The sequence below is a fragment of the Topomyia yanbarensis genome, chromosome 2 (genome assembly GCF_030247195.1).
Source record: "Topomyia yanbarensis strain Yona2022 chromosome 2, ASM3024719v1, whole genome shotgun sequence".
In the NCBI taxonomy this organism is placed as follows: Eukaryota; Metazoa; Arthropoda; class Insecta; order Diptera; family Culicidae; genus Topomyia; species Topomyia yanbarensis.
Window position 1 is genome coordinate 56,599,675 of NC_080671.1, and position 14,547 is coordinate 56,614,221.

At 38.2% G+C, this 14,547-nt stretch overlaps 1 protein-coding gene across 8 annotated transcripts in view; it reads right to left on the reverse strand.

Moving 5' to 3' along the window:
- Window positions 1-14,547, reverse strand: part of LOC131685610 (serine-rich adhesin for platelets) — a 331,716-nt gene that overhangs the window by 69,687 nt on the left and 247,482 nt on the right. For all 8 annotated transcript variants that reach the window (XM_058969467.1, XM_058969469.1, XM_058969470.1 and 5 more), the window contains 2 exons: window positions 5,135-5,464; window positions 4,245-4,537 (listed from right to left, as the gene is read on the reverse strand). In XM_058969467.1, coding sequence (XP_058825450.1) covers window positions 4,245-4,537; window positions 5,135-5,464 — 623 coding nt within the window. The remainder of the gene's footprint in view (window positions 1-4,244; window positions 4,538-5,134; window positions 5,465-14,547) is intronic.

Here is a 14,547-nt window from a genome sequence, read left to right on the forward strand (position 1 = left end):
CTAAAAAATCGATTTTGGGAACTCTCATATCGATTGCTCATCCGATGCGACATTCTGAACCCGTTGGTAATTGAAAACTTCGAGAGGCTCGTCGAGCTTAATTATCAAACCCGATTTATGGCCTTGTACTTCGACTACATGGCACAGAGCATTAATCCTTCTGCATATACTCCCAACCGTGTTCGTTTGCTAGATACTTCTGATTCTACTGTATTCTTCGACACATCCATGAAGGAAGAGATTCGTGGAATCCCGGACCATATACGCCCGCAGGTGATCCCCAATATATTTTATAATAAATTCCGAGAAGTCGACTGCGACAAAATGTTTTACACTGACGGATCAAATCTCGATGGGTCCACTGGCTTCGGTATCTTCAACAATACTATCACCGCTTCATTCAAGCTCAATGATCCCGCTTCAGTTTACGTCGCAGAGTTAGCTGCAATTCAGTACACCCTTGGGATCATCGACACTCTGCCCACAGATCACTACTTCATCGTTTCGGACAGCCTCAGCTCTATCGAGGCTCTTCGTGCGGTGAAGCCTAAAAAGCAATTACCGTATTTTCTGGGGAAGATACAGGAGTCCTTGTGTACGTTATCTGAAAAATCTTATAAGATTACCTTTGTTTGGGTCCCCTCTCATTGTTCTATCCCGGGCAATGAAAAGGCCGACTCATTAGCAAAGGTGGGCGCATTAAATGGTGACATATACGAAAGACCAATCTGCTTCAATGAATTTTTTAGTATTTGTCGTCAGAGGACGCTCAACAGTTGGCAAACCTCGTGGAGAAATGGGGAACTTGGACGATGGCTACATTCGATTATCCCAAAGGTATCAACGAAGCCTTGGTTCGGGGGGATGGATGTGGGTCGGGATTTTATTCGTGTAATGTCCCGACTTATGTCCAATCACTACACCATGGATGCGCATTTGCGGCGTATTGGGCTTGCGGAGAGTAGTCTGTGCGCTTGTGACGAGGGCTATCACGACATCGAACACGTTGTCTGGGTGTGCGCCGGGTATTGTGACGCCAGGTCTCAGTTAAAGGAATCCCTTCGGGCCCGAGGTAGACCACCCAATGTACCAGTCCGAGATATGCTGGCAACTCGTGATTTCCCCTATATGTCCCTTATTTATACCTTCATAAAAACGATAAATATCCCAATTTAGCCCCTCTCTTTTATTTCTCGTTTTTAGAGTTTCCTCCTGCCTTGTGGAACCGATCAGCTCCAGAGTGCCACTATGTAACCGCCGTCGCCCTTACCACTACGCCTGCATAGAAGGAAACTGAAGCGAGAGCGACTCGAGGTCCGATGACTTTTGAAGGATTCCTCGCGGGTCCGAAGAATACCATCCGCCAATCCGGTACTCGACGACTTACTAGACTGAGGCGCAAATTTGTTTCGCTGATCCACCTCCCCCCCCCCCCCCCCCCGTTCGAGCGAAAGTTGCAAGTTTTGCTCTTCTTTCCCTGTCTCTCCCCTGTCCTTGATACAACTGCTGCTACACTGATGCGGAAATAAGCCACCCTTTGAATATCTTGACCAAGCATAAGTTTTAGTTAAAAAATTCAAATTAGTATTCTGTATTCCTAGTTTTAAGATAGCTATAATTTTTACTCTTTATTGAAACTCTTGTCCTCCATCTTGTAAATAGAATTGAATCCCTAGTTTTAAGATTTCTGTGAAATTTCTCATAAATATTTGTTCCCCCTTTTGTGTACTAAACTATATTGTTAGTTTTAAGATAACCGTAAAATATTTCGTAAAATACTATTACTCCCCCTCTTGTATATCAAAGTGAATCCCTTGTTTTAAATTTTTTTCATAAAAAAATCTTTTGGCCCTCTTTTGTATATTGAATCTTATTTCTAGTCTTAAGATAGCTGTAAACTTTCTTTTCCTTTGTAAAAAAAATATTTCAACATTGTAACCTCCTAGTTTTAAGATATCCAAAATGTAAAAACAAAAGCATTTGGCACCGCCAAGCTAACGCATTTGTGCCTATCAAATAAACGAAATGAATAAAAAAAAAAAAACGGGAAAATGTACTTTTGCATATAAAATATTTAAAATAATCCATAAAGAATTGTAAAACGATCCATAAAAAAGTTGTCAATGTTCCATAAAACAAAACTGAAAATCCATAAAACTGTGTGAATGATCCATAAAAAAAGGTGATTTGATCCATAGATTATGTAAAATTGAACCATAAAATGGTCTCAAAAGAGCGCTAAAATAGTAATAAAAGAGCAATTAAAATGAACCAATGCCCCATAAAAATATTGGAAATGTTCCATAAAATGATACATTTTGCGCCATAAATTAACTGACATTGATCCATAGAATATTAACAATGTACATTAAAACACGTCGTTATGTTCCATAATATCGACAAAAATGTTCCACGGTATTACAAAATGGAGCAATAAAATGTCAGAAAAAGTTCCATAAATTTGATGAAAATGTTTGCTAAATAATTTTTCTTGGTCCATAGAAGATGTAAAAATGAACATTAGAAATGATTCATATATCGAACGAAATTATGGTTCATGGATATTTACAAAACGATCCATAAGAAAAGAAAATGTAAAACGACCCATTAATATGTGCTTATGCATTAGAAAAAATAAATTTAATGAATTCATGCGAAATTTTATGGTAAACTTAAAAAATAAGTTGTGCTTAATAATTCTCATAACAGTGACAGTGTTTTAACAAGTGAGCTTATACTGGGAGTTAGTGTGATGCGGCTTGGCCGCATATCCGAGGCCAAGGATCCGAAGCGGCGCAAAGCCGCTGAGGATCCGTTGGACGAGGCATTGATTAACCCGTAGCTGGAATTGCAGGCAAACCTGTGGTCCTCTCGTTTGCCCGGTTTACTTAAACATAGGGGCTATAGCTAGTTAAAAGCCGACTGAGCGGCAGCGAAGTCGGACAGTGCACAAGAAAGCGATGTGGCGTAGCCACATTAGTCAGTGTTCGTGTATAAAGTGTCCGTTTTCGCTTCAGATAGTTATTCAGATAGTATTTGCGACTCATGCCAGCCTGTATAGGTGGTCTAATAACACTCAGCGCTCTAATATCATAAATACCCTGACGTTTAAAGAATTGCCATAATGATTTCAGGTTAGCTAAGGTCAGTTAGCTGACTAGTTGGGTACGGAAGCTGAAGTTTAACTATAATGTATGCATTGTTTGTTGTAGTTTGACATTACAACCAAATGTAATAAACTTTATTATTAGTTCGAATAGCAAAAATTTCGCATGAATTCATTAAATTTAATTTTCTGGTGCATAAGCACATATTAATGGATCGTTTAACATTTTATTTGCTTATGGATCGTTTTGTAAATATCCATGAACCATAATTTAACGTTCGATATATGAATCATTTCTAATGTTCATTTTTACATCTTCTATGGACCAAGAAAAATTATTTAGCAAACATTTTCATCAAATTTATGGAACTTTTTCTGACATTTTATTGCTCCATTTTGTAATACCGTGGAGCACTTTTGTCGATATTATGGAACATATCGACGTGTTTTAATGTACATTGTTAATATTCTATAGATCAATGTCAGTTAATTTATGGCGCAAAATGTATCATTTTATGGAACATTTCCAATATTTTTATGGGGCATTGGTTCATTTTAATTGCTCTTTTATTACTATTTTAGCGCTCTTTTGAGACCATTTTATGGTTCAATTTTACATAATCTATGGATCAAATCACCCTTTTTTATGGATCAATCACACTTTTTTATGGATTTTCAGTATTGTTTTATGGAACATTGACAACTTTTTTATGGATCGTTTTTCAATTTTTTATGGATCATTTTTGTTGTTTTAGCGGCGCAAACTTAGGGCTGCCATCATGAACATATTTGTTCTGAGCTGATAAAACTAAAATACATTCAGACGAAATTACAGATGAACACAATTTTTGAAATGCAAACATTCGTCCTAAAACACCGAGTCATGTCCTATGGTTCGGTTGTAAGTACTTGAACCAATTTACTAATAAAAGTTTACATATGGGTCATATTTTCATTTTTTTATCGAGTAATACCAAACGAGTGAATTGATTGGGGCACTCAATTCTTCTTAAAAAGTACCGTTTCCTTGATATTATTCATTATTATTGGTATTGTGGCAAATCAGTAGAATACAATGGCAAAATCTCGTAATGCACCCCGAAAATATAATCCTATTCATACTCTTCTAAAATCTCACCTGTCAGGGTCGGCCGGTTTTTCCTTCACGCTTATATCTTTGAATTTGTCGAAGTGATCCAATTGCTGCCGGTGCCCGCTGTAGTCGATTCCATCCTTACGGCGCACTGCTCCCGTGCGCTGGAAAGCACTAAAGTTGGAATGCTGTCTGCTGCCAACGGTTGCTGGAGTTGGTGGCGTCGTACCGGCAAACTGGCTCCCCCCGCTAGTTATCGAAGACGGTGCTGCGATCAGCGGTTGAGGACTCTGATGTTGGGCGTTAACACTGTGTAGGATGCCGCTGGCTGCCGTACTCTGGGGATGGAATAGAAAAAGCAACACGGTTCAACAGGTTGAATTTTAAACCGCAGACGGCTAGGTGTAATGCCTAGTTTCATGAATTATTAATTGTATCGTAAAGTTTGACGATGGTCGATGGAATATGCAAAAGAGTTGTAACTAATTTAAACGTTGTGTTTTGACGTCATTTTGAAGCACGCTTCAAGGTCGACCAGAAGTACACTTCAAAATTTGAAGCTTAACAAGTACCCAAAAGCTAGCACTTCTTCTCTGGTCAAATAGCATCGCACCGAGCAGGGCGTGTAGGAGTACACTCTCACTATAGCTACTACGCAATGATCATGCGTAACTGGTCGGTATGCGAAATTCAATGACACGATGACCATTGGCGTTTAAGTATCCATTGGTGCTACTGTTCACGGTGACGGGTGGCACAAGATCAATTGCCGCCTGACACGGTTTGATGGATTGATCACGGACATGTTTTTGTGTGTTGTCGCCCAGAAATAAGGTCGAGAACATTAAGGTTTCAAATGTGATTCCTTGAGACTTCTATTTAGCAAGGTTCGAGAATGACTGGACTATAAGATAGTTGCTTTTTTTTCTACTTACCAATAATCTGCTAGAATTTATGACCGGCCGGTGGAACTGTTGCGGTAGGTGATGATGACTCGTAAAACCGTTGGTTGTTAGTGCACTGGTCTTACTGCTGGAGGTGGTGGCTATATGTGAGCCACTATGACTATTGCTAGTAGTGCTACTGCTGTTGCAGATCTCGGAATGCAGTGTGGAGGCGGACCAGCGTGACGAGGTCGTTTGTACGGTTTGGGCACGGACCACCTGCAGCGAGCCGGACGACGTGCGAGCCTGAAGGATTTCCATCTGCTTCTTCTGTGTGTGCTGGGTGCTCCCATCCGGGGTGGACAGGTTGTGTGTGACCATCTGCGGCAGAGAGACCAAAATAAATAAATCAATTCAAAACGAGTGGACAGGTCGAAAACAACGTGCGCGCTTTTTGACGAACAGGTTTTGTGTGGGGAGAGTTGAAATATACGGAGTTTTTTTTCTGCTAGTTCTAGAAAAACATTCTTAGCGAGATAGGCGAAACAATGTTGTATTCAGCATTAGAATTATCTCCAAATATGAGAATGTGATGTTTTCGACCTCGAATTAAAATAAAAGTGAACATTTAGGAATACAAAATCGGATTTGTTTGCTCCAATGTTAAACAAATTTCCTAAATTTACTTCCTAAATGGGGAATAAGATGGATGAATCAGTTGGTACATTTGCGAACAAATTCTAAACTACAAAAGTTGAATTTCGGTGTTTCGAGTTCATTTCGTCAGTAACTGACACCAACTTGAGAATGCGAAAAGAATTATTGTTTTCTTTGATTGGATACCAAACGTCTATGCATGAGACATCACTAAGGATAAACTTGTTGCTTTAGGAGTTCGATAAGTTGTGGGAAGTTTTTTGGACTTAGCTTCTAACTGGTATCAAGTTAGCGTCAGTTACTGAAGAGATGAATTGGTAAATAATTTTAATACCTTATATAGTGAAAAGGGCTAATCGTACATGAATTCGACGGTGACATTATATATCAAAACGTGATACATACTGCATTACTGCAGTAGTTTTATAGCACCGAACAACAGCAGCTACTCTGGGGAAGACTCACCAGCCTTTCGGATAGCAAATGGTTCATACGCTATATGCGGGTGGAATCAACCAACGCGAATGCCTGAGATGAATTCAAATTTGGCAATTTGCTGCTTGAAATTTGCTCGGAATATTTTACGATCGGTTTGAGAAGAGTGAAATGACACGTTATTACTCGCAATAAATTTTCGGCGGCGCTTTGATTTTTTTTTTCTTGTCTTGGACAGGACTTTCAAACAAATGGTGCAATGAAAAAATCATTACAGTCTAAATACGGCGTAAGGTAGGAGACCATGTGTGGCATATAAAAATAGCAGTTTAATGCCTAATACCATCTGCGTCACTAATTCATTTAAGCGTATAATGCGATTTAATACACCGGTCAGATAGTTCAAAGATAATCGCCCAGGCAGCCACGTTGCTGTCATATCAAACAGTAGCAGGCACCTAGTAAGTAGTGTGACTAAACCCAGCAATTTGAACCAGTTGGACCAATTTTCAGCCGAGAGAACAACCGTCGGCCTGCGCTTGAGTCAATGATTAGAAAATTACACCAAATTGTTCAAATATACAAGCATGTTAGCAATTGTCGCCTCTTTCCTCCTCACCGCGTCATTCGCCTCCTGGCCACACGATGGGATCAGTGCAATTATTTATCTTTTGAAACTGCGAACCACATTTCCATGTTCGTTGGAATATCTGCAGGGGTACGCGTACTGATTTTTTTTTGCGTTCAAGGCGCCGACCGGGCAATTCAAACCGATTCGATTCCTTTGCCGCTAGGCAATTTGCATATTTTACCAATCTCCTGAGACAGTGTGACAGCCGGTTTGTCGCAAAGCGTAGATCGTCGCTAATCGAAGTTTATACACGTTTAATTTCTCGTTCGTTTGACAGTTTGTGAAGAATGAAAGTTGGTGGTGCAATTATTGCCACAACTCGCAAAGCTTTAAGTTTGTGATTTGATTTACTACAAAGAAACTGTAAAATTCTATCACTTACAAAAAATTCTCAAAGCGATGAGCTTTTAATTACACTCTCATAGCAGAATACCATTGGAGCCCTATTTTATCGAGCTAAACGAACAATGCATATAAAATGAACCAGTATTATGGCTCACTTTATAAAACGTATGGCATCAACCTCAATAGATTTCAATATTTATGATTTTATTAAGGGTAAATCAACTCACATACACATACTCTTGACATTTACGGTTGACACCCGGAAACGACTGTACAAGTGTACAGTCGTTTCCGATACAATTTTCTTACAATTTTTTTTCCACTTCCTCAACATTTATTTTTCGTCGTTCCCTTCTATATTGGTCTTCCGAAGCTTATCATGGCTCGATAGGTTTCAATCGGACGGAGTTCCGGACAGCTTTGTGGGTTTATGACTTTCGGCACAAAATTAGTTGCATACGGCTTTAGAGTAGTGGTGTGATGCCAAATCGGTTCAAAACAACGGCTTTCGATATTGCTTTTTCAATAACGGCAAACACCGTTTTTTTTTTGATTATAGAGGTTTTAACCTTAGGGTCATTCGCCTCTTTGTCGGGTTAGAGAAATCTCTTTAGAAAAATCTATAACCCTATGTGCGGGGTTGGGATTTGAACCCAGGTGATCTGCGTACAAGGCAATCGATTTATCAACTACGCTATCTCCACCCCTCAACACCGTTTTTGAAAGCTAGCATACTGATCGTTTATGCTGCCTTTGGTCACGAATGGTTCACTACAATTGCTACAAGTGCATATGGCCTGCCAAACCAGTTACTTGGAAGCGAATTTCGACAGCTTCTTCTATTTAAATTTCTTATCCGCGAAATATTTCAGTCACGGCAACTGCAAAAAATACGCTTTGATGTAGGTCACATGATAAATGACGCAGCATCAGTATTTCAACAATTAATTCATTTTTTTAGGTTTTGACGTAGGCGCCAATACATTATTTAAGACTTTTCCAACGAAGTAAACAGATCAAAATTATGTGGAAAACAATTACCCTAAAAGCAAGATTCGAACCTATAGCCCTTGGGACTCCGGTTCAATTTATAAACCCTTATGCTATCTCTGGCTTATGATGGTATCCTAGGAAGATCGCATGATTGTTGCATTGGGTTGGAGTCCCAAGGGTTGTAGGTTCGAATCTTGCCTCTGGTGTGATTTTTTCACATAATTGCTTTCGTTTAACTCACATTTTCGATATATTTTCCCGTCGGACACCACCATAAAAGACAAGTATTTCGTTAGCAGCGTCATGAATTTTCCGGGCGCTCATTTTGGCAGCACCCTGCTGGCGTTTGAAACCGATTTGGGAAGTTCTGCATCTTGTACGTTTTCAATCCGGATCGAAAATAGGCATATTTCAGGAATTTTTCTAGACGTAATAAAGGGGAGAATAGAGATCTTATCAAATCGTCGCTGTTGTGCTATCTTATCACAAACGCCATTTTGAAGTAAACTTAGTTAGATATGCCACGTTACTTCTCTGAAAAATCTCTACAAAGCGGTCTTTTCAGAACTTTGAAATTCTGCTTGGTTACTGAGATATAGCAAGAAACGTGATGATACATTGTGTTTTTTATTTCAAAACGATGTATCTTGGGATTGGCTCAAGTGATATTGAAGTTTCAGATGATTTTATGTGTAAAAATGTCTAAAGAACAAACTGGCATAATGATTTTCAAAATAAAAATTCATTTGTGGCGAGAAAAATGCAGTTTTAGTTTTAAATTGGAAAAATTGCATATTTGGCAACACCGTAAACAAAAATTGCTATTTTTTCTAGATTCCTTGACCAATTTTCTTTAAAATGCATCTCACCGATTGTTTCTAGACCGAAGTAAGCCGAAGATATAAATAAAAGTTAAAAATTGTTGATTTATTTGCATAGAAAATTTTCCATGCACAATTATTACACGTCATACAAATTTTGTGATCAATACGCCCCTATGCCACGTGTGAGTGCGACTTTTGTTTACATTTTTAATAAAAATTCTCAACATAGTCAACGAATCTTCGTAATATTTGAGAGATTAATGCAGAATAGATAGAAGTATAAATTGGCTTCTCTGGATTATTTCTACCATTCATAAATTTCAAGATATCGAATCGTTTTTCTTGAAATGTGCTAAATGGCACTTGTCATGAGATACCACAACAGCGACGAAATGAGATTTATAATACTAATTATGAAGCGAAAAAAATATTTTTTCAAGTAATTTTGTCACAAGATGGCGGCCGTGCAACCTTTTCTCGCAGACGCCTCTTTTTGGAAAGGGTCCACGGCCGGAAACCTATCTCCCGTAATTTTTAACCTAGAGCTTAAAACTAACTCTTTTTTACAATTCTTTATAACAATAGCTAGCAACGTACGTAGGCCTTCAATCCCTCAAAAGTCATAGATATATAATGTGAAAAGTTATTGTTCGTCTTCATGATTGTTTGCAGAATTTTTAATTTAATTTTTGAAAAGTTACAAAAGCTTTTCTGAGATCGTTTTTTTTTGGTCAAGTCTACCCACTCTATTTCAATATTGTAATTTATGTAAAATCATTTCACTGCTTCACAAAGATTAAGATGGTATATTATGGTATATTATAGTAATTAATAATCGAGTCGATAATATATGAGTAGATATATTCATACAAAGTTTGATAAAAAATACATCATTTAATGCAAATTTATTAATCACGTAATATTTTCTGTAAGGAAAGGATTTTTCGTTCTAAATTTTTAAAATTACCTTAAGGGATCGAAATAAGTATAAAAATATTTTTGAAAAAATTTTAAGAATCAAATAGAAGACACCATAGCCAAAAATAGAATTTTGCGCTTGATCAAGCCTCCCCATGTTCCCCTATCCCAACGTATACAGATGTTGATAGTAGTGAAACAAAACTACTAGTTCCGCTATCAAACAACTCATGTCAAAATACGGAGAGGTGAATAGTGTTAAAGACGATACTTGGTGAAACTTCTTCCCAGGACTTCGCAATGGCGTTCGTGTAGCGAGAATGCGTCCGACAAATCCTATTCCCTCTTACTTGATCCTCTCATGCAGTGATCAGCAAGGCAATATTCTCAACAAACACTAATCACGTACCCAAGGCAGATTCCTGCATGCCAATATGGTGATCAACCGCTACACAACGGAAACCCTTGCGCAGAGACTGTTAAGGAAGTTCCACCTGATACGACCAAAGCCGGTATACAATCCTTGTATGCTAAACCACAACCGGTTGGTAATCCAACGACAATGGACCGGGCAGTAACAAACACCAGCACAACAACGATCGGGCTCAGTACCACCAAACCAACTGCCATTGCCAACATCAAAGTAACAACGATTACACCAAATGACTCCAAACCAACAACCAACACCGTCAACAAAGAATCAAAAACCGATGAAAAAGGATCTACAACAGCGACCCGTAAGTACAAGAAACTAACAAGAACATCCGCCCGTGTGCATCATGAATGCAGTACCGATGACGACATGGACGTGAACGAAAACGCGAGAGAAGACGAACCGGCAGACAACGCACCTAATGTTTCACCACCAAGGAAAAGGATCTCAAAACGCAGCATCAAGCTGCGTCAAGAAGACCCGAGTAAAGAAGAGAATTTTTACTCTTCTATTTTTTACAAATTTTAAAAATCAAAAAAGACTCACGGCACAGTCGTGCTAACGCACTGAGCCGTGTCAAATAAACGTTTTCAAAGTCATAACAATAAATAAAGAAGTGATTGCTTAGAATCGGTATTCTATTATTTGCTTAGAATCGGCATTATACTATTGCTACGAAAATATCTGTTTTTCATTCCTGTTTTCATATTAATTTTGTAGTTTAGTATTAATAAAGGTCCGTCTTACTACGAAACCACTATACATGTGCAATTCCAACTATCTACAAGAATAGTACCTGACACAAGAAAAAAGACGGACACAAAAACCTCTTGTAGATTCCACTTTTTATTAAAATTATTGCCGGGTAAAATTAGCACCGACACGATAGAAACCACGAAAAACTCGTCGCGTGATAGAAAAATGAACGTTACCGGTTTATTAAGTTTTAAGCAATGGTCCTCATAGTCGGCTATCCGGAATTCAAGTTGCTTATTTGGCCAATTTTATTAGCACGACAAATGATAAATTTCCCAAATTCTCGGCAGCCGGATTCCCAGAGCAATTATTATATGATAACGCTATTGGCACACTTACTAACAAATTTCCCTTGGTCTCTAGCAGCCACATGTATCGGACTAACATTCCTTCCCGTTCCAGAAGATATTCATTTGGATGATTCATTTTGTTTATGCTTATGCATCAAAATGGAAACTCGCAACGAATTTTGCGTTGCGTGTAAGAGGTTGAAGCCCCTTGTAGAAAACATACTTTACAATCAACAAAGCGTTGAACGAAATAGATCGCCCAAGGCTTTTGTTGAACAGACTTTTCTGCGATGGAATGCAAAGTTGATGCAAAAATGAAAATGAAATGCATTTTTTCAAATTTGATATAAATTTGTTACTCATTCCTAGAGTGATCTGCTCTTAGGTTGTTATAGATATCATCCATTATTTACTTGATTTTACCATCGAACGCAAGTGCATCTTCGCGATATCATTAAATTTTCTACGTTATCCCATAGAGAATTGGAGCATGTGACGTTTTCACTCGTCAAATGTGACAACTGCACCACTGCATAGAAAATGCCCCCTTATTTGTCACCTGGTTTAAAAGTTAAGCATTAGTGATGAAATCGGACCTAAGGTATTTGCAACAGAAGTGTTTCACTGCCACTTCTATCCATTAGGAATTCTGAATTTATTTAGACATATTATAAACTCAAATAGAATTCCGAAATGACGGTACCAACCGTCTAAATCGGTTATTGCATTTTACACGAAATTCATTTCAAAATCGTTAGAGTATCTTACACTTGAATATTTTGGGGGTTCTTCGGTAAAACATCTTTAATATTATGAAAGGCATTCGTCAGTAGCAGAAAGATTGTCGTTTACTTCATCAAACAATTCGTTTGACTAATGAAACCGATTCATAATAAGGCCACGCAAATCGTTTCATGGTATTTATGAATAATTCGTTATAAAAAATAAAAACCCTATCTTGGGAACTATGAATGATCCATCATATATACAAAAATTCGTATATTTTACGAATGTTGTTTGTACGACACTTTTTCGTAGCAGATTTAGGAATATATTATCTCAATGAAGGCAGGTTTGTGTGAGTGTGTGTGTGAACCTTCGAAATCCCATTGGCCGGCAGCGGTATTATGAAAAAAGTTTTCTGCATATGGTATCCTCATGCAAACAACTTGATTTCGGGAGGTAGAATGTGTTGGCTCTGCCGATTTTCAAATGACCCATTTCAGAATGACAGAAACCTAGCGGTACCTTCCGAGGTCGTTCTCCCGTCAACGAGCCCCGCTCTATTATAATACGAGTGTCTTTTTGACGCCAGTATTATTATCAAACTTTCCTTGCCACAAATAAATGTGCATGGAATTGATGCGTATTTAGAATATCATGAAATTTTAATTGATTTGGTACAAAGACTTACCCTTTTACTTCACACAGACCGTCATTCAAATATGAAGGAATTGTGCTTGTATGGAATATGTATGCAATAAATTTAAACTGTAGCTCCCAAGGTAGTTCCCCAACTTTTGATGATTCCTTCCGACAAATGCCGACAGGTATAATGGTGAATCTTCGGGAAATGCGTGCTAAAATACCATCGCCTAAACACTCTTCGTTACGGACGGCTTAGTCCGAGCCCACAATTCATTGTCAAACATTGGTACAATCTCAACAACGTTCGTGCGCATCAGGTAACTGAACCACTTTCTTGTTTTGAAACTCACTGTTATACAATTCTACTCCATATGCCTGCAATATTTCGATTTCCAAGCAATATTCTTGACAAATTATCAGAAATTGAAAATTAACCTGGAAATGTTTGCAATAAGGTGAAAATTGGCAGAAGAAAATTTTTGCGACCATCGTCCACGGTTGCTACGATCATCCATCCTTCTCTCAATGAAGGCACGTTTGCAATGAAAATATTCCAACCCTTTGCGATGGAAATGATCAAAGATATTCAGATTTGTAACATTACGTGGTAGGCCAGAAAAACCAAAACACTGTCACTGGTCACTACATACGGTTTCTGCTCATCGACAAACTAATACGTTAGTATCATGTAAATGATCAATCTCGTTAATAATAAACGTATCCTGGGAACCGTAACCATTCGAGAAAACACCTCGTCTGATTATGTTAGGGCCCACGCTTTCCTAATATATCCGACACTACCACCACATCAAATCAACTCAATGAAATTGAAGAGGTAAACAAAACGATGACACAACCAAGATTAAAGCCAAAGATTTGACCAAATTTGGATGATCCAAGATAGTGGTTCAGACTTGAATTTGCCGATGTTCGTCACAGGTTGCTATAGACGCCATTAGCCTGTCCATTTGATTTTCGATCGATTTGGTCTATTGTTAGATTTGTATTGGACATTCGTATTAATTCGTTGAGAATTGATTGACGTTCGATCGTCGGAGTGGCCCACGAATGCGGGAGCGTATAGTTTAAGCTTGAAATGTTGTAGTTTTGGCCGATTTGGTCAAGGAATTTCCACTGGTCGTTGAAATAATGACACCAGCATCGACAGCAACAATCAAAAGGCGGTGTCTTGTGAAATCGGGTGCGGTAAAACATGTGTTATTTTTTCGGCAAACCCTTAGTGCTGTATGCGAATGACCGTGACACTGGCGATGTGTGTTGTATAAACACTTCCTCATAATACGAGATCACGAATATTGAGTGGTGCTTAATGGTTAAACCTGCTGAAACCTGATTTTGTCGGTAAAATATTTTGCGCTGAGCTGCTTAACCCTTAAATGCGCAATGTTGTTTTAAAACAACATTGCGAAAACCATCTCAAAATTATCATGGTGGTGTATTAAAGCTGTGTGACTATTTTCAGAATCTTTGAAAAAAATTGGTTTGCGCCTTTAAGGGTTAAAATATTGCTAATAATAAATGTTAAATTTAATCGAAAATTCTATCTTGCAACTAGGACTAAACAACTCAGTTGCAAAATATGCTAAGAAAAGCTTTGGTATCTATAAAGACTTTTCTGTTCATTTATATAGCAGTGAGTTCAAAAATTTAATGTCTTGCTGGACATATAGCTGTATGCGTGTTAATGTTTGCAACATTAAGAGGGTGGCCTGCTTTACAAGATCGAAGTTCGAGATTTTTTATTTCTTTCATCAATGACTAAACTATCTAAGAATACATCACATCAGTTCCCG